This window comes from Guyanagaster necrorhizus (assembly GCF_019112545.1).
Source record: "Guyanagaster necrorhizus MCA 3950 unplaced genomic scaffold BT62scaffold_12, whole genome shotgun sequence".
Taxonomy (NCBI): domain Eukaryota; kingdom Fungi; phylum Basidiomycota; class Agaricomycetes; order Agaricales; family Physalacriaceae; genus Guyanagaster; species Guyanagaster necrorhizus.
The window spans coordinates 35,917-54,607 of NW_025064891.1; the positions used below are offsets into that span (position 1 = coordinate 35,917).

Consider the following 18,691-nt stretch of genomic DNA (forward strand, 5'->3'; position numbering starts at 1 on the left):
TGTCCCTCTTCCTATCTGGAAAATATCCCAAAAACATATTCATCTACTTGCCCTAAAATATAACTAAAAATAGATACTTTTCTTTCTAATTTTATAGAATCTATTTTACTCATACAAAAATATTCAGAAAAGTCACAACATTTTTAGATCTCCTTTTCTCATGCTAAAAACCTATTGGCCCCAGCAGTGACAGTAGGAATAAATATAGCATGTATAGCCAGAGTCATAAAGTTCAGTATGAATTCAAACATCAGATGAGTTTATAGCATTGATAATGGCTGTGACTGACTCTTTAGAAGTAGATACTTCCTCCAAAGTTAGCATGTCAGACATGGCATCTGATTGCCTATCAACAAAGGAGTTCACATCACTTCAGTCAATATCTGAGGATAATGCACCACTCAGCTCATCCTATGACTCATTATCAACCTCTGAAAAAAGATCAGCACCATTGTCTTCATTCTCTGAGTCCTCTGATAAGCCCTCAACTTCAGACTCATCTGATTCAGAAACTGCAGTCAGTGATACCATATTGCTAGCATCATCAATCTCAAATGCACCACTGGCTTTCCAGTCTGAATCTGATGATTCCTCAGCCACATTAGCTATTTCATCCTTTGATCCAGAAGCCTTGCTGTTATTATCTGATGACTTCTTGGGGCATTTGTTTTTGAAGTCTCCTTCCTTTTTACATTCCCAGCACAATTTCTTGTCAGGTTTCTTGCCCTTCTTGTTGCCACCTGAGCTTGATAAAACAGATATGGCTTTATCTTGCTCCAAGTCCTTTTCCTTTCCAGACTGCCAACTACACTTGGCTTGCTCATGCTCCAGCTGATCATATTCTTTAGAAATAGCATGGATCAGATTCTCAAGATTGACTTCCTTATTGAAACTGAAAAGCTTTGCTGCCATAAGGAGAGTCAATGCATGCTTAGCAAGATAGAAGAGAATGGAGGAGAGAATTGTTGAGTGGTAATCATTCTTCTCAATAATGATACTGATAGAAGCTAATGACTTCCATTTCATTAATAGACTGTCAAGAAACTCACAAACATTGCCTTTGGCCAGGCAATGTGACTCCATAAACTGCTGCTGAAGGTTAGTTTGTGCATAGCTGCTCTTATCAGTAAACTCTTTTTTGATCTTTGATCAGGCTTCAGTGACTGTGGAGAGATGCCAAACCTTCATAGCAACTGAGTCAGGGATCTTCAAGAGCAAGAGGTTCTTAGCTACAGCTTCATCTTTCTCTCATTTATCCAGCTCAGCCATGAGAGCTCTTGTGGATGCAGTGAGAGAGGGTTTGGGTTTTGATCTACTGAAGTGATCCCATTTCCCTTTGGCTTGAATGCCAGTGGAAAAGTGAAGGTAGAAGATGGACCAGTTGTCACCAGACATGTTCAGTGTAGGAATATTTGATGGTAGGCCTGTAGTCAAGGCAGCAATGGCAGAAGTCATTTGAGTACAAGGGATGGGATAGAGTAATTCTTAGAGCTGTACAACCTCTAAGAAAGTGATGCACATTTGTAGCATCTAGTAGAATACACTATTAGATATAATGTAGACTACAGAATATTGGTCAATAAGATATACAAAGTAATACAAGTAGATACTCACTCTCACACAGCACAGTGATAAGCAGAAATGTGGTGAGGGTGCTTGATGGACTGTATTCAGTATATATTGTCCATCCTGACATAAAGGGGTATTGAGCTCAGCTGGCAGGATATGATGGAGCTCCTGCTTGCTAATCCAACACCAATACCATTTGAAACACAGATGAATCCAAGTATAATGGCATGCTGGTTACTTCAATTCAGGTACAGTGACTCAGCATACTTACATATATCATATGTGAGGAGATTAGACCAGTAAAAAAGTCACTTGAGTAGAATCAACAGCTATGCATTTCCTTCAAAACGGCAGGGCGGACCGGAAATGCTGTAGCCAAGCACAACCAACAAATCTTGAAGCGGAGCTTGGAACGTGTTTCTGCATTCCTGAATATCGACGCGTTTCCAATTCACCGAACATGTCGTCCAGTATCGAGCTCATTAATCCCAAGGCAGAGAGTGTACGGCGAGCAGCTGCTCTCCAGGTACTCACTCCCAATTCTATCGAACACATTTTTGCTCAACTAGATTAGGTCAACACCAATGGAGCGATGGGTCTTGCAAATGTGGTCAAGGGAAACTTGGGTGCGTCAACCATCTATGTAATTCTTCAAGAAAGCTCAGATGTAGGTGTTAGGTCCAAGGGGAACCCTGAAAATGCTTGTCGATGGTGCTGGGCAGATAAAGATGACCAAGGATGGAAAAGTTCTTTTGTCCGAAATGCAAATCCAAAATCCCACCGCCGCTATGATTGCACGGACCGCCGTTGCTCAAGACGATCAAGTGGGAGACGGAACGACATCTGTAGTCTTATTGGTGGGAGAGTTGCTGAAGCAAGCCGATCGATACATATCTGAAGGTGTGCATCCCACCGTTATTGGCGAAGGATTCGACTTGGCAAAAAAGGAGTCTTTATTGGTGCGTAACGAATATTTGTGGTAATCACCTCGTTGATGGACTACGATGCAATAGTTTTTGGATACCTTCAAACAACCCTCAAAATTAGATCGTGCTACTCTGATTAGCGTCGCAAATACGTCTTTGGCAACAAAATTGAATGGCGCCATGGCAAAACAGCTAGCTGCAGATGTCGTTGATGCTGTCCTTGCCATACGGCCACCACCACCTTCAAAGGGTACTGTGCTGTCTCTTCATCACGTTTAGTGACTTATCCCTCCATATAGATGCTAAGGATCAATGGCGCGATCCCATAGACCTACACATGGTTGAAATTATGAAAATGCAGCACCGGACCGCCTCGGAAACACAATTGATTCGCGGCCTCGTTCTTGACCATGGTGCCCGGCATCCGGATATGCCCAAACGCGTGGAGAACGCTTTCGTTCTCACCCTCAACGTCAGTTTGGAGTATGAAAAGACGTACGTCCTTTTCAAGTAAATTCGTACTACTATTGTCTGAGCTAAGCAACAGCGAGGTGAATTCAGGCTTCTTCTACTCCTCTGCGGAACAACGCGAGAAGCTCGTTGAATCTGAGAGGCGTTTTGTCGACGCAAAGGTGAAGAAAATCGTGGAGCTGAAGAACCTTGTCTGCGACCAAGCCACAGACAGCAAAGAGAAGAAGAAAAACTTTGTCGTCATCAACCAAAAGGGTATTGATCCTCTCAGTCTCGATATCCTCGCCAAGAATGGTATCCTCGCTCTACGAAGAGCGAAGAGGCGAAATATGGAGCGGTACGAATCTGTGTTCACGAATCTGTTTAGATTAAACTGACATCTGCTCAGATTGCAGCTCGTCTGTGGTGGTATCGCCCAGAACTCTGTGGACGACCTCGATCCATCTATACTTGGTTGGGCTGGTCTGGTATATGAGCATACATTGGGAGAGGAGAAATTCACTTTTGTCGAGGAAGTCAAAGCACCCAAGTCTGTAACGCTCCTGATCAAAGGCCCCAATGCGCATACCATACAACAGATACAAGACGCTCTCCGGGATGGTCTTAGAGCTGTCAAGAATGCCCTCGAGGATGAGGCTCTCATCCCTGGAGCTGGAGCGTTTGAAGTTGCCTGCTCAGCACACTTGAGTGGACCAGTGAAGAAGTCTGCAAAGGGCCGCGTGAAGATGGGTGTCCAGGCATTCGCTGACGCCCTGTTGATTATACCCAAAACGTTGGCCTCAAACGGTGGATTTGATGTCCAGGACGTAGTTGTGGCACTACAGGTAAAGAGGACTTCTGTTTATTGATTTCTTTACTCAATACGCTTCTAGGAGGAGCAAGCCGAGGGTAACACTGTTGGTATCGACCTGCAATCAGGCGAGCCGTTTGACCCTACTGTAGAAGGTATATGGGACAATTACCGCGTAAAGAGACAAATGCTCCACTCGTGGTATGTTAGCTATACAGTCTTATATAGAAAAATGTGTTGATAACATCCTTTGCAGTTCCGTGATTGCCATCAACCTATTATCTACGGATGAGATTTTACGAGCTGGGCGCAGCTCACTTAAGCCTGAAGGTCAACAGTAGCTTGAAAATGTCTAGTTGTGTCATTGCTATAAGTACCATGGGTCTGATTCGCCAAGCATACTGAATACAACAAAAAAAATAGAGTATTATGTATACTAGCAAGTTACAATAATGTTATGCTGCAAAACGTCCTGCATGAAGAATATGTTGACAGAATAAAAACAATGATGAGAAATGATGAGAAACGATAGCATCACGACAACACAGTCCTAAGTGTAAATAAAAAGGCAAGTAGTAAAGCACCCGTTATTTTATGCAGTGTTTGACAACTACTCGCCCGAGTCGGAGCAAGAATCCCAGCCAGCATTAATAAAGTGAGGGGGTCTGTGGGGCATGTCGCATTTAAAGGAGGATAAGCGTCCGACCAGTCTATTTGCTGATTTTATCGGAGATGGGATAGCAGTGTATATGTGCTGAAGTCGACCAAAACCATCGATTTCAGATATCTGATTTGGGTCACAGGCCTAAACCATCCGCTCATTAGTCCAAGAACGATCTCAGATAACATCGGCTATCGACGTACCCCTTCCTGCATCCACACCGCATCCAACCCCGCGTGGAGAGGTTGGTCGCTCTCAGTGGAAGAAGACGAAGACGACGCATCCGGTTCCATGGCATCCCCAGATCCCCCGTCCATGGAAGGATTCGAGAACGTTAGTGCCAATTTATGCCTCGCGAAGTTGCCAGGCGTAGGTTTGAACGTCAACGCGACTGATGAGGGCGTTGAGAGCCAATTCACGCTTATGCGGACATCAGGTTCAGGAGAAAAATGATCATCCGGGGTGACAGGACCTTTATCACTTTCTTCGGACGACTCACTGGTAGCACCTGGGCTCCACCGGGTTTTCCATTTCGACATGGCAAAGGTCTGAGGATTTGGATTTGCCACGAAAGAACCACTTGGCATGCCAGCAGGTTTTGGATTACGTTCGTGTTTAGTCCTCTTGATGGTGTGCTCATCGTCATCGTCATCGATACGAGAACGTTTCGAGCCCTCACCATCCGACAACGAAACAGTGTCGTGCTCCCGTTCCTGTTCCCGCTCCAGCTTCAACTTCATTTTTTCTCGCTCAGTGGCTCGTTGAGCTCTGGATAAAATGGGAGTAGACACCGACTGGGGCTGTCGGCGACGCGGGCTGCCTTTCATGCCGGGTTTCTTGTCAAAACGGCCATTGTGATTTCGTGGTTGATCTTTGAACGGCGCAGGTGGAACCCGTAGAACATCATCGTCCTCTGGCTCTTGCTTCACGATCGCACTGATAGGGGGGAGGCTACGCAAACGAGGCCTGCCCCTACGCCGCTTCTCGATGCCACCAGCATTTGCGCTTTCAACGCGATTATGGGCGCCACTGAGTGGTGCGCGACCACGAGAAGGAACATTGGAAAGTGACCGCGACTTGGCGGCCCCTTGCTCTACTTTCTGGCGCTTAGATGGATGGTCATCCTCCGGTGAGCGGCGTTTTCGACCTCGGGGGGAAACCGAAGCGGCTGCTGCTAGTTTGAGGTCCAAAACAGAAAGGGCCTTATGTGTTACACGATGGGAGGGTGTGGAATCAAGAGGCGAGGCTTCTCGCGGGGTTGAAATGGACACTGAAGCGGACCCTGGTAGAGGGAGACGACGCGGCCATGGCTGACCATAAATAGCAAAATGGCGCATACATCTGAGGTAGGCGTGAGTCCTGGAGGATTTGCGTAAGTATAGTCACGACATACCTGGGACAATCCTGCTTATTCTTTTTCTTCCTAGATATCTCCAATCCCAAGCCCCAGACAACCTTTGAATCGACAGATATAACTGGCAAAATATTGTGGCAAGTAACACACAATGGAAGGGGTTTCCCATCAGCATCTCTTGGCACCTCAGGTAACTTTGGAAGTTCCTTCAAAATGTCATTTGAACTTGCCGCAGGAGCAGCGCGCGCACGCAAAATTCGAGGCTCGCTCTCCTCTTTCTTAACTTTAACTTGCTCCTTGAGCGAGGCCTTTTCTTTACCTTTGCTACTGCAGGAGGGCGTCGACAAAGGAGTTGAAATAGGCCTTTCCTTGCCTTTGCCTTTCCCAGAGGAGGCAGAACGCGTCTCACGCTTATCGGCCATGGACATAGGTGTCTTGGATGTGACAGACGGGCTAGATGAATTGCTGCCGGATTGTTCTTGCGCTTCCCGCGCCTTCTGACGTCGAGTTGAAATAATGGATCGGTATGGAGTTGACTTGGATGATTGTGGCGTGGTCGGTGGCGGGGGCGCAGAAATATCTTCTACTGACGTGAGAGAGCTGAGAGAAGACAAAGACCGGGAAGGCGTTAGGGGAGAGGTCGGAATTGAAGACAGCGAGGACAGGTGCTCGTCATTTGCTACGCCTGTAGTCAGAGAGGTGAGGTCAGACTCGCTTTCGATTTCGGTCGTTATCTCAATCTCGGCTTCATCTGGAATATTCTTCGCATCGGCAAGAGGTATGGCATCATCCCCTTCTTCCTCACTTTCGTCTGATTCATTCTGTCGGCTTGAAATGGCATAGACACCACGGCGAGTGCGTCTTTCGTTCAGGTTGACATCCACAGGGGCCCCTTCTTCGCCGTTTTCGGCTACATCGCGTTCATCGATATCAGAGTCAGAATCAGAAGCAGGGTCGTCGTCGTCTTGATCGGGGGCATATCCTCCTCTACCCTTCTTTTCGCATGTCTCGCATAGACAATGCTTATTCCGCCGGCCGACTGCACATATAAGTGAAAAAAAGATCACGAGAGCAATCAAGTGGACGCACAGTAACTATCGCCATAATGTGCAGTTATCTCCTCCCCGATGGCTATTGGCCGTAGAGTACGAAACGTTATGTACCGTCCCTCACGAAAAAGCTCACAGTTATTGTCGCAATCATGCTGCAAATATAACGTTAATTCTAACAGCCGGGCAATGAGAGGCTTGACCCACATTGACAAATCGGGCCGGCCCCAAGAACAGATGGTTCTTCTTCATAGACTTCGAATGGATGACACTAAAATCCCTGCGAATGTCTGAGTTTACAAGGTCGGTACGTTTGAGTTCTCGGTCTTCCTCCTCGCTAAGGTTGGCCATGGAGCCCTTTAGTTCGGTTATCACGGTGCCAGTGGGGAGATTGCGTGTCGCTAAGATGCAGAGCTCGGACTTGCCGGTCCTATGCGAGTAGCGAGAGGTATGAGATATCTCGATGGAGCCAGAAGGATGATAGAGCTCGAAATACCGCGATGCATGACTACAGGTGGGGTGTACTGAGTGAGTACAGCAAGAGTGAGAAAAAAAGTTGTACACACGTGGCAAACGCGTTGATTTGATGGTTGTCGTAGCCCTCAGTCTCAAAGTAATAACGAATGGGTACCAGGCTGTAGAACGAGGCGCGGTTAATAACAGGTAACCAAGACAGGAGCGAAAAAAAAACGAACAGGAGTAGCTCGTCGACAGCTTGGCGTGTGGCGGTTTGAACAGGCCCCTTTACAACAACAAGCTAGAGCACGGAAAGAAGAGGAAAACGCGTGAAAAGAGTGGTCAAGGGATCAAATAGTGATTCAGCACGCACGCGTCGCACTATCCTCAACAAGCTCTGGGCATCACACTTGGGTAGCCTACGTGACGAATCCATCTTGTGCACGAGCAAAGGCACTGCGCCGGTGCCGAGCTTCTCGACGAGCAGATGGCTGAGAAAGTCGTCGTCCTTGGACAAGTCGCCCATATTCATGACTTTAACGGGGCGCCAGGTACGCTGGTCTTTCGACGAGGCATGAGCGGGAGAGGCGGCAGGCGCCATGAGCGATACACGGTGCTCAATGCTCGACAAGACAACGGACAAGGACGGGACTCGCTGCAGCGACGGTGATATGTGGCAAACAGACAGAGAGAGAGAGCAGATTTAACCTGTACTGTAACGCCGTCACACTCTATTTACATAAACTCCGACGTTCCCTGTCGCCTTTGTTTCCCGAATTTCCGGTTATAGTAGTCACGTCTCGGATCCTCAAGGCCTCAAGCTCTCTTATTATCTTATTGTTCTTGTAATTTGTCGCAGATCCCTCCTTGTATTTCCTCCTTATTTTGTCGAATTAACGGCCTTTTTTTTGTTTTTTTTCCCCAAGCATTGATCTGGTTCCGTGATTGCTTCAGTACCTGTTCCGCCACCCCCGGCTTATCCCAGCGCTAGAACACTCCAGCTGCATTCCTTTGGTAACGTTTCACTCGGACATAAATGGTTGTGGCTGCTTCAATCATGACACGTACACTTATAAATTGTATTCTTGTTTCTACATAATCATCATATTATTACAAAACTCCACCATTCACATGCAGACATTCAGAGGCCACCACGGAGACGAAGAACTGCGTCAAGAATTAGCTACAAGCCAATGACGAGCAGCGGGGAAGGATGTTACCGAGATGAAGAGTCGACTCCTTCTGAATGTTATAGTCCGAAAGTGTACGACCATCCTCCAATTGTTTGCCGGCAAAGATCAGACGTTGCTGGTCAGGCGGGATACCCTCCTTGTCCTGGATCTTCGCCTTGACATTGTCAATCGTGTCAGACGACTCAACCTCCAACGTAATGGTCTTGCCGGTTAGCGTCTTCACGAAAATTTGCATACCCCCGCGAAGACGGAGCACCAGATGCAACGTCGATTCCTTCTGAATGTTATAATCAGAGAGCGTCCGTCCATCTTCGAGTTGCTTGCCGGCAAAGATAAGACGCTGCTGATCGGGCGGAATCCCCTCCTTGTCCTGGATCTTCGCCTTGACATTATCGATAGTGTCGGATGACTCAACCTCTAACGTAATAGTCTTCCCAGTCAACGTCTTGACAAAAATCTGCATGCCACCACGTAGTCGCAAGACTGACAGATCGGTGTTAGACAACAAATGATTAATTATACAAGAACAAGCATACCCAGATGAAGAGTCGACTCTTTCTGTATGTTGTAGTCAGACAACGTCCTACCATCCTCGAGCTGCTTGCCAGCAAAGATCAGACGCTGTTGGTCGGGTGGGATACCCTCCTTGTCCTGAATCTTCGCCTTGACATTGTCAATCGTGTCGGACGACTCGACCTCGAGGGTGATGGTCTTGCCTGTCAACGTCTTGACGAAGATTTGCATACCGCCACGAAGACGGAGAACTAAAGAAACCATTCAGCCGCAGCATATCAGAGAATATTGGTCTGACTTACCTAGATGAAGAGTAGACTCCTTCTGGATGTTGTAGTCGGACAGGGTGCGACCATCTTCCAGCTGCTTGCCAGCAAAAATCAAGCGCTGTTGATCAGGAGGGATACCCTCCTTGTCTTGAATCTTGGCTTTGACATTGTCGATAGTATCAGATGACTCGACCTCCAGAGTAATAGTCTTGCCAGTCAAGGTCTTGACGAAGATCTGCATACCACCACGCAGACGCAAGACAAGGTGTAGAGTCGACTCCTTCTGGATGTTGTAATCAGATAGGGTCCTGCCATCCTCTAATTGTTTTCCAGCAAAGATCAAACGTTGTTGATCAGGAGGGATGCTTTGACTCGATAAGAATGCGCTTCAAAGATGGAAGGAGAGAAAGAAGATACTGACCCTTCCTTGTCTTGAATCTTTGCCTTGACGTTGTCGATGGTGTCGGACGATTCGACCTCAAGAGTGATGGTCTTTCCGGTGAGAGTCTTCACAAAGATTTGCATTCTGAAAGAAAATTAAGATGGCATGTTAACAGAGTGTCGATTGGGAACATACATGGTGCCAAGGACGTGGAGCTAAGAGAGGTAGTAGTGGTTGTGGACAGAGTTGTTGAGTGTGGGCTGTCCTTATCAACGTGACAATTGGCTGAGTCACGACAGGTCTAGAACTTTCGAGTATCCCGAAGCCCGAATCACATGTTTCCGATGATGCCGCTGAGTACGTCCTGATACCGCGGAACAGACGTCCATGGAGATCGCACACTTGTTTTGAAAATTCATATCGATTTAGTAGAGACGGAAGCCAATATTATCACGTGAAGCCTCCCAGGTGCCTTCCCTAGTGCAGATTCTGCTGCTTGCAGAAATCTGACTTGTGGACATGGTACAACTTGTAATAAATTCCCTTCTGGATCTGTGACCGTCGGTGCCTTGTACAGTTTCCGTGTTTCTGATGCATTTCTATTCTTTCTGACGGTCACTGTATACAATCTGATGTAGCAATGCATTATTCGAAGCCGCAACACGGTCACCTGGTACTTTTCCTATCTTCCAGTTTGCCACGATGTCTAAATTCAGAGAGGACCCATACTCATACAAAACTGATCGCCATAAAGGAGCTACATTTGAACAATGAAATAAACAACGCTGGATGGTATCGATGTACAGTGAATAACCCAGGCACAGAATCGGAAGATAAGGATAAGCCAACAAGGCAATAAGAATATTATTATTCCTCTGAATGGTCATAAAAGACGTAATGTTCGTTTTGAGCTGGTTCCATATGTAAAGATTATTACCTAGCCGATTTTACGCTCACCGGTCAAGCGGGAGGCGTTTCACTGCGGGGATACTCCGTTGGCGAGCACGAACATCTTCCTTCATACCAGGGATCTCTCCTTGTCTCATGAGATGGTGCCAATAAAGCACATCTCCAGGCTTGAGCATGCAAGGCGGAGGTGTCTCCAATTGCCCTGACGGTAGCTCGTACGGGTAAGAAGGTGACACGAGTGGAGGTGGGATAGAATCATCGGGGCTATCCGAATCTGCAAAAGAAGAACGCAAAATCGAAGGAGATTGGGAAGGGACAGATACAAAGGGGTATGGATGTTCGAAATGAGGTAGTGAACGGGGAGCATGCGGCGGAGATTCATGGCTATTATCGATAGAACGATTATGTTGCTCTGCGAAAGGGGAGGTTTCATGAATAGAGGAGACAGACGTGGAGGAAACGAGTGGTGCACCTGCAGGTGGCGTCGGAAGATATTCTTGCCTATATGCAGGAGAAGACTGGTAATGAGGGCTGAACAGGCGAGACTGCGTATTTTGGGGATGATGATGAGGGTATATAAGCGAAAGAATGGGTGGGACAGGAGGATACTCGTAGGGTAAAATGCCAGGCTCGTCCGGAATGTAATGGCGATCGGTGGCGATGATCTCGCTAGAATGGAATACGAAACGGTGACCATTTGTTGCGCGATTGGAAGAAGTGAAGGAAGAAGTACATCGATTACACTGGGTAGACGCGATGAGTTGCTATAGCCGGATAGGAACAGGCAAACACTTACGGGGATGACAATCATGTAACCGACATTCGCGCCACAGCCATGGCAGCATAATGTCTGGGTAAGACATTCACACGTACGCTGGGATGAGTTGGAAGACGGCGGACGGTACGAAGGCGGTCGAAGTGCCTCAGGACTTGACATGTATGCGGAACAGTTGACCGGGAGGGCATCAGAAGAGTATAGGGCGACATTCGGACGAAGTGACAACACCGCCTAGAAGAAAAGTCATGGGATATTTAATGAAAGATCGGAAAGGAATGCGATAAGAACGAACCTGCATGCCCCGGTTCGTCAGGAAAGTACCGCACGACTTGCAGTCCAAAATCCAGACTTTAAGGGTCATAGAAGGGGGAGACTGCACAGAAGGGTAGGGATTTGAAGGAAATACGTCAAGTGGTGGAGTCTGCCATGTCTGCTGGGCCAACATATGAGAATGGTCATAGAGAATGTTAGGAAGGGACTGTTCGAGATGATCATGGGGAGTGGGTAGAGGATAAGGGCGAGCAGTGCCCGGCGAGAACGATGGCGACGGTGCCACCGAATACATTGGGGATAGGTATCCGCGGATAGAGCAGCACACGGCGAGACCGAGGAGAGAAAGAACTCAGTTGGTGGTATAAGTAGTACAATCCCGAAATCATTATTACCTCTCCAAGGCTATATTTAGAAATTATCCAAAATCAAATAGATTGCGTCATCCATCATTTTATTTCGCTTATTTCCGTCGTCCTTTCGATTCTCTGCTTGTCTTGTCCAACATGGCGTCCAATTTGGTCGTGCTCACCCAGTCTCACACCGCAGTCGCTGCAAAGAAACGAGCAAAGCGGGAACAAATAAAGGAAATCATATTTGACGATGAGGCGAGAAGGTATGCTGTCTTCTTCCAATCAGACGAATGCTGCCTTCATTTTTCTCTGAGCTAGGGAGTTTCTGACCGGCTTTCACAAGCGCAAGCTAGCCAAGGCAGAAGCTGCGCGTAAGAAAGCGGCGGAGCGGGAGAAACAGCAGCGACAAGAGGTCCGGCGCGAGGTATGTCCACTGGTTACTCCTGCCAGGATCCCATCTCATCCCCCAAGTAAGCAACGTCGGATGCTCAGGGAACGGGCGGCGGAGAACGCAGCACAGGTTGAAAGTGCTTATGGCGCAATGATTGGTGAGGATCCATTAAAAGCCAACCCGTCATTTTACCTGCTTACCTTTACAAAAGGGCCATACGTTGACGAAGAGGAGGAATGGCATGGTATAACCGAGTTTAAGGGAAAGCAAAAGGGCAAACAAAAGGAGCAAGAATATGAGGATGAAAGTCACCTCGCCACTGTTGCCGTCGTTGAAGACTTTGACCCTGACATGCTAATCCACGGCCCACTGAAATCAGGAGGCGCGGCTCCGTCAGTGCCCTCGGACATCTCGCCACCAACAGTTCCTCGGACCAAGCCTCCGAGTCCTTCAAAAACAAAAGTCAAGGCAAAAGTACGGTACCAAACAAAAGGGGTGCGAAAGATGGAACAGACGAAACAACGTGCGAGAAGGCGAGAAAAGGCTGAGCTCGCTGGCGGAAAGGCCGCTCGACGCACTAAGAGCAGGCGCTAGGCTTCAAGTTGCGGTCCGGCAGGAGCTGTTATCCTATATTTGTCACGTTTATGTCACGCCATTGCAAATTATGTTATTGCATTGCTTTTCCTTAACTCCACGATGAACTCGTTGTATACCTCGGGCGTTCGCCAGACAAATTCAATACAAGCCGACCTCGAGCGACTACGTGATGGCGACGTCTCTGCCTCCTTGTTGGGTGCGTTGTCGCTGTGACGGCAACGACAATCATGCTGAAGGATACACGCTATATTGTTTCCGTTAGGGCAGATATCAGCTTCATTGGCGGCGATGCATAGAACTATTGACGACTACGACTCAATGGCGAAGCGTGAGATAATCAAAGCCAAGCAGGAAAAGGCACAAATGTACGTTAGCATACTTGGTACTGCCGATACTACCTTTCTATATTCAACCTTATTCAACTCGTTCTGCTCTAGGCGGGTCCAAAAGTTCAGAACCGACTATTCAGAACTTCATACTCAATTTGATCGTCTCAAAGCCGAGGCCACTGCTCAAGTACGTATGCCCGTTCTTCTCTATCCTCGACCCTCATTGACTGGTTTCCAGAAAGAAGCCGACCAACGCGCGGAACTGATATCCTCCTCTGGAACCCCTTATTCTCCCTCTGATGCTCGACGGCGCTTTCAAAACACTCCGAGTACCTCGCAGTTGCATCCCGGTCTTCGTCCCGAATCCCAGGTATCAGAATCGCCCTTTCGAGGTGTAAGCCCACAGCCAGGGTTTGGCTCACGCGAGCAGCACGCTTTAGACGAGCACACTTTCATCCAGAATACGGAGAACCGTCTAGATGAGTTTCTTGCGCAGGGAAGGCAAGTCCTCGACAACCTCGTGGATCAACGGAACATGCTTAAAGGCACGCAACGGAGATTGTTGGATGCGGCCAATACTCTTGGGCTCAGCAGAGATGTTATTGGGTGGATTGAGAGACGAAGGTACGTCACATCCGACTCCGTGGGATCCTCACTGACAGCTATTTCAAAAGTACGCAGGATATGTACATCTTCGCCGCCGGTGCCGTATTTACCTTTTTCTGCTTCTATCTTATATGGAGATATCTGGGATGATGTTGATTAGTTAGATGTACGTCTCATACTTCTCATGGCTTATATCTGACTTTTAGACTTTACTTACCTTCTGGACACTATTTATGCATTGCACGCCCTTTCGTCCGAAAATATCAGAATAGCCAACACAATTGCTATATATAGAGGTTTCAATGGGCGCCGACTCTAAAGCGCATAAAACTGAAGGTGGCCGTTGAAGTTATCAAATATTTTCTGACTTGCCTGGTCTCTCAGTCTACTCACTGCACTCATTGTCTTACGCTCTCCCTTTCATTCCGTTACTGCTACGGTCTTTTTCACCACCGTCTCTCTTTCCCTGTTAGCTGTCATCAGTGCCAGACCCAGGCCCCGTGCAGCTTGCTGAACCTGCTACAAGCACTAGTCTCTCTGAGGCTATGATCATTACGCCTGGTGAATCTTTTGACGTTTGTGACTATCATTTTCTAGGGAGATAATATCAGATACGACCGAGGAACTGAGTGTGGTGGTCAGTCCAAAAGTGGCGACAGCGACGCCGTTTCCTTTCTTGAAGAAGGCGCGCCTCTCGAGAATGTCATTATCGTAGGTCGCATCAGTCCACTGCGGGCTACTTTTCACTGATGTTCCTTCTTCAGGGTTCAGATCAAGGGGGGGAAATTCCACTGCTTATATTTTTATGCTAAAGAGGCTGTTTGTGAGGTCAGTGCTTATTACCAACTCTGACATTTAGATATTCATCATAAGTGTTCGCGTGACAGGACGCTATTACAATCTAACAGGATTCCGGAACTTCTTACATTAATGGTGGTGGAGCGAAAGGTGCCGATGACAAAGTAGTTTAGCACAACGGAGGTCAGCGAATTTGTGTTGCATTCTTTGCTTCTGCTGACAGGACACACCCAGGTGGAACTGTCCATTGACAATTTCTGTGTAGGCCTGTCTCGTCGTCTATTATGACTTTGGCTGACGCTACGACAGGTGCAAGATTTCGGTTAACTCTACCGAAGCTGCGGCAACTGCGATGAGTACGTATGTTTTTTGGCATGCATGGCTGACACTGACGTAGCATGTACGAAAGGGTGAGCTTGGTCTATACTAGCTACTATGTCCTCTGACCATTTTATCGCAGAGTCTGGGTCAATTCTGGTAGGCATCAGCTCCAACATAAGTGCTGTATATTTTTTGTGTGAGTGTCGCTCATTTTTATCTTCAAGGACGGTGACACCGCGATCTTCGACACCGAGTATGTCCACTTTATTCGAACGTTTATGGACATCCTCCTTCTAATCATTGCTGCATAGCCCGATTGATGCAACTGACGTGGACAGCTGGTGCAACATATACGAGGGCAATGACACTGGTGATAAACCCGAAGAACTCACAGAGAACGAGGCCAACGACTTGTCTATTTTAAATGGATCTTATACCTGTAGACTGCATCGTTTTCATATTGTTCCTGTACTTCCACAGGTTGCCCGGTACATGCCTATTCAAGATATCGGTTGGAATATTATAAAGTGTTCTGAACGCATCTGAATGAGCGCATTAAAATACTTAATGGCAATCCTTTTATGTTACACCTCTATTCTAATAAGATATCTTTTCTCTTATATAACACTAGTAAGAGGATGCAAGCAAACATGCGTCATGCTCCTTGTCGCCTATGACCTCTATTGTCACACCTACTCCGGCGGGGATGCAACCCTCTCCCATTGCAGTCTCAAGTGCTACTTTGGATTGGAATCCAGAGCAGTGCATGGGAAGTATATATGTGGGCGAAGGCTTCAGTTGCTTGGAGAGGAAATGCACAGTAGGCTCTATGCGAGGAACGAGATCCGGCGTGGCCAGATGTAACCCACCGATGACCTACGATGTAGCGACGTAGTAAGTTTTTCGTTGATAGCTTCAAAGCATGGATATGGCACCATATAAATTGGACGAGAGAAGGTATCGACCGCGTGCTTGACCACGTTCACAATTCCGGCATGAGAGCAACTTCGGAGAGAATAGTCAGCGTACCCCAGCATGACTCGGGAGCCAAATAAACCCGTACGCGCTGAAGATGACCAATCCCTTCCCAACAATATCAATTGCAGCATATCTTTCGTCCATGATATGCTTGAAAACGTTTTTTAAGCTGTGAACAGCTGCTCAATCACCAGAATGAGAGCTACTCACCGGCTCTGCTGTCCACTTTCCTTCCTTCCATCTCATTCCGCCGAGGATCCCTTTTACAAACATGAGCGGCATGTCCAAGAAATACTATTGGGTCTGGATTTCTCACCTTGTTCAAAAGGGGTGATACGGGGAATCTCACCGCTCACATAGACTGTATTTCCAGCAACAACATGCGCTTCGGCATGCGTTTCGACTAGCGCCCCGGCCTCCTCAATCAGGTCAAAAGTAGGATCAGGCGGCAGGGCACCTATTACTTTATCGTATTTGGGTCCACGAGCTATTCCACGAGCCAAGGGCCTGTCAGGGTGTACATCCACAACGCAAGGTGTCTGAATCGGCACTGGACCCGAATTTCTGTGCTCGAGAAAGGAAAGTAACCCTCCCGAATGGTCGCTGTGCCAGTGAGAGATGATAATCCTCTCTACTTGATCCGCAGGTACTTGCATTGCTGAGACATTGCGAATCAGAGAAGTAGAATCCGGCCCAGTATCAAATAGTGTCAAATGGTTTTTTCCAGTTTCCGGAGACTCGGTGTTCTGTTAATACTATGTCAAGATCGAAGTGGTATTCCTCACTAAAGTGCTTACAATGAGAGCTGAAAACCCGTGGGCACCTAGAGAGAAACTTGAAGCGTCAATAAAATCCTGAAGGTCAGTGCTGTTAGACTATTACCGCAGCAAAACCGATTGAAATCTAGGACTGGGACTCCAGTAATCTTGTCGACTTCTGGACTATGATATCGGAGATGCTGCGGCAGTTCATGAGTGAAACCGGGAGGAAGCTTGGTAAACCTTCGTACACGATGCACTCATTAGTAGCAAGCAACGGGACAAAAAACCTGACAAACCATTCAATGCTGTTGTCAACGAGAAATGTTATGGTCAGTTTATTAACTTTGCTGAGTCTGGGTTGTGGCATGATGAAAGCTCTTCTTCGGAGGCACATGGCATAATTTGACTCATACTCTATGCTTACAGCACATCGAGAAGGGAAATTTGTATTGTAAGAGCAAAATAACACGGTGACCCAAATTTAGATTGAAGCGTGAAATTTCAAATTAAAAACACAACGATGAAGCAGTATGTCCTCTAGGAACGTTGGCTACAAGAAAGAGGGTAAGCTTAGAGGGATATCAAACAATGAACTAACTTACGCCATGCCACCGTATCCCATGTTAGCACCAGATTCAGCAAGTTTCCTTTGCCTGAACGCCTTTACAGATGAATATTGGTCAGCCCCAGAAGATTCTGATACATCAAAGCGGTACGCACCTTGCGATACTTGGTCCGCTCATATGTGACCAAACCGACCACTATAAGCGCGATAACTGAAATGCCCGCAAATACACCAAGACCAATGGGAAGCACGGATAGGTGCTTTCCCGGGAGAGTAAAAGCGGCTGTCTGTGTTTCTGATACTTCTGCCGCTGCTGCAGACCCTGCTGCAGCAGCAGATGCAGAAGATACAGTATCCGATGCTGCTGTTGCTGAAGCTGCTGCCAAAGCCGTAGCCGAAGAGCTCTTTGCATGCTTTTAGTAATGCCGTAAAGGGAATCGATGGGAACTCACCGCGGTAGATGCAACACCCGACGACACCACTGATGCAGAGGTGAAGCCCTAGAATCACGGAAAGTCAGATTTTCAGATATCTGAGAACTCAAATGCGCACATTGACAGAGATTGCACCACCAGCTGAGGCTGAAGACGTCTCCGAACTATTTGCGGCTGTGGAAGTGGCAGGACCCGAACTGCTGGTCGCCGCCGCGTCGGCAGTAGCCGAAGAAAAGCCCTGGACATGTCGAGTCGGCAGGAATATAGAAATCAAATTGTCATTAGACTTACATTGACCGACAACGCACCACCCCCCACCGTCGACTGGGTCGTGGACGTTGCATCCGTTACAGTTGATGGTGAAGAGGTATCAGTTGATGATGATATTGTCGCAGTGTTTACAGAAGTGGACGCATCAGTGGCAGAAGTAATAGATGATGTATTAGCACTCCCGGAAGAGCCATTATTCTGGGAATTAATAGACTCTGTGCAAGTCTCCACCTCCAAGAAGGCTGACTGGCCGCTCGCATCGGTGATGGGGGTAAGAGTAATCGTGCATGTCTGCGTCATTAGGCCCGCAGTACTGGGGTTATTGTAAATTGGAAGCGCCTCAGACAGGGTAAGCGTACGTACGTCTGATATTCATGAACCACCTGAACTGTGGTAGTACCATTTCCATCCAACTGACGAGGGGCCACGGGCATCGCATCGACAGAGACCAAAGCAAGGAGAGGCGAAAGAAAGAGCAAGATAAGGAAAGGAAGCATGACGAGGAGCGACGAAGAGGGCTGTTGGAAAAAAACGTAGAGCCCGGTTCCAGCGGTTTCTCGACGGTGAAGAGAACGACGGGCGTCCTGAAAAATATAAAAGGATGGGAAGTGCCCACTGGGCGAAGGCGATGAAGAAAGAAAGAGAGAGAAACGGTGGTCCTCGGCAACCGCCGTCCAATTTCTTAGCAACAGCACCGT

At 47.5% G+C, this 18,691-nt stretch overlaps 8 protein-coding genes across 8 annotated transcripts; 3 read left to right on the forward strand and 5 right to left on the reverse strand.

Moving 5' to 3' along the window:
* Positions 1–1,983: 1,983 nt before the first annotated feature.
* On the forward strand, positions 1,984–4,232 carry BT62DRAFT_1075803 (T-complex protein 1 zeta subunit). The gene is made up of 9 exons (XM_043179149.1): positions 1,984–2,095; positions 2,144–2,195; positions 2,248–2,528; positions 2,583–2,745; positions 2,795–2,990; positions 3,043–3,303; positions 3,355–3,790; positions 3,839–3,957; positions 4,013–4,232. Exons 1-9 carry the CDS (start codon positions 2,030–2,032, stop codon positions 4,095–4,097), a joined length of 1,659 nt encoding a protein of 552 aa, XP_043039703.1. The 5' UTR covers positions 1,984–2,029; the 3' UTR covers positions 4,098–4,232.
* Positions 4,233–4,483: 251 nt separating this feature from the next.
* On the reverse strand, positions 4,484–7,877 carry BT62DRAFT_1075804 (uncharacterized protein; the record flags this gene model as incomplete). Its single annotated transcript, XM_043179150.1, has 7 exons — positions 4,484–5,758; positions 5,811–6,810; positions 6,861–6,975; positions 7,028–7,328; positions 7,387–7,455; positions 7,516–7,577; positions 7,650–7,877. 7 exons carry the CDS (start codon positions 7,875–7,877, stop codon positions 4,609–4,611), a joined length of 2,925 nt encoding a protein of 974 aa, XP_043039704.1. The 3' UTR covers positions 4,484–4,608.
* A 461-nt stretch (positions 7,878–8,338) lies between these two features.
* BT62DRAFT_931660 (ubiquitin) lies at positions 8,339–9,871 on the reverse strand. The gene is made up of 6 exons (XM_043186175.1): positions 9,829–9,871; positions 9,673–9,777; positions 9,285–9,616; positions 9,006–9,233; positions 8,497–8,952; positions 8,339–8,443 (listed from the first exon to the last, which is right to left on the reverse strand). Exons 2-6 carry the CDS (start codon positions 9,774–9,776, stop codon positions 8,418–8,420), a joined length of 1,146 nt encoding a protein of 381 aa, XP_043039705.1. The 5' UTR covers position 9,777; positions 9,829–9,871; the 3' UTR covers positions 8,339–8,417.
* Positions 9,872–10,331: 460 nt separating this feature from the next.
* BT62DRAFT_102772 (uncharacterized protein) lies at positions 10,332–11,987 on the reverse strand. Its single transcript, XM_043178302.1, has 3 exons — positions 11,613–11,987; positions 11,339–11,551; positions 10,332–11,285 (listed from the first exon to the last, which is right to left on the reverse strand). Exons 1-3 carry the CDS (start codon positions 11,883–11,885, stop codon positions 10,587–10,589), a joined length of 1,185 nt encoding a protein of 394 aa, XP_043039706.1. The 5' UTR covers positions 11,886–11,987; the 3' UTR covers positions 10,332–10,586.
* A 109-nt stretch (positions 11,988–12,096) lies between these two features.
* BT62DRAFT_1005512 (uncharacterized protein) lies at positions 12,097–12,928 on the forward strand (the record flags this gene model as incomplete). Its single annotated transcript, XM_043177158.1, has 3 exons — positions 12,097–12,206; positions 12,262–12,367; positions 12,419–12,928. 3 exons carry the CDS (start codon positions 12,097–12,099, stop codon positions 12,926–12,928), a joined length of 726 nt encoding a protein of 241 aa, XP_043039707.1.
* Positions 12,929–13,030: 102 nt separating this feature from the next.
* BT62DRAFT_980551 (golgi SNAP receptor complex member bos1) lies at positions 13,031–14,016 on the forward strand (the record flags this gene model as incomplete). The annotated part of the gene is made up of 5 exons (XM_043189522.1): positions 13,031–13,127; positions 13,194–13,296; positions 13,369–13,447; positions 13,499–13,884; positions 13,935–14,016. The coding sequence occupies 5 exons, from the start codon at positions 13,031–13,033 to the stop codon at positions 14,014–14,016; spliced, it is 747 nt and encodes a 248-aa protein (XP_043039708.1).
* Positions 14,017–15,612: 1,596 nt separating this feature from the next.
* On the reverse strand, positions 15,613–17,091 carry BT62DRAFT_980552 (uncharacterized protein; the record flags this gene model as incomplete). The annotated part of the gene is made up of 8 exons (XM_043189523.1): positions 15,613–15,861; positions 15,921–15,990; positions 16,049–16,113; positions 16,174–16,223; positions 16,280–16,709; positions 16,761–16,786; positions 16,846–16,964; positions 17,021–17,091. The coding sequence occupies 8 exons, from the start codon at positions 17,089–17,091 to the stop codon at positions 15,613–15,615; spliced, it is 1,080 nt and encodes a 359-aa protein (XP_043039709.1).
* On the reverse strand, positions 17,068–18,685 carry BT62DRAFT_102779 (uncharacterized protein). The gene is made up of 7 exons (XM_043178304.1): positions 18,357–18,685; positions 18,015–18,306; positions 17,842–17,961; positions 17,742–17,789; positions 17,445–17,693; positions 17,327–17,385; positions 17,068–17,274 (listed from the first exon to the last, which is right to left on the reverse strand). Exons 1-7 carry the CDS (start codon positions 18,488–18,490, stop codon positions 17,262–17,264), a joined length of 915 nt encoding a protein of 304 aa, XP_043039710.1. The 5' UTR covers positions 18,491–18,685; the 3' UTR covers positions 17,068–17,261.
* Positions 18,686–18,691: the final 6 nt, after the last annotated feature.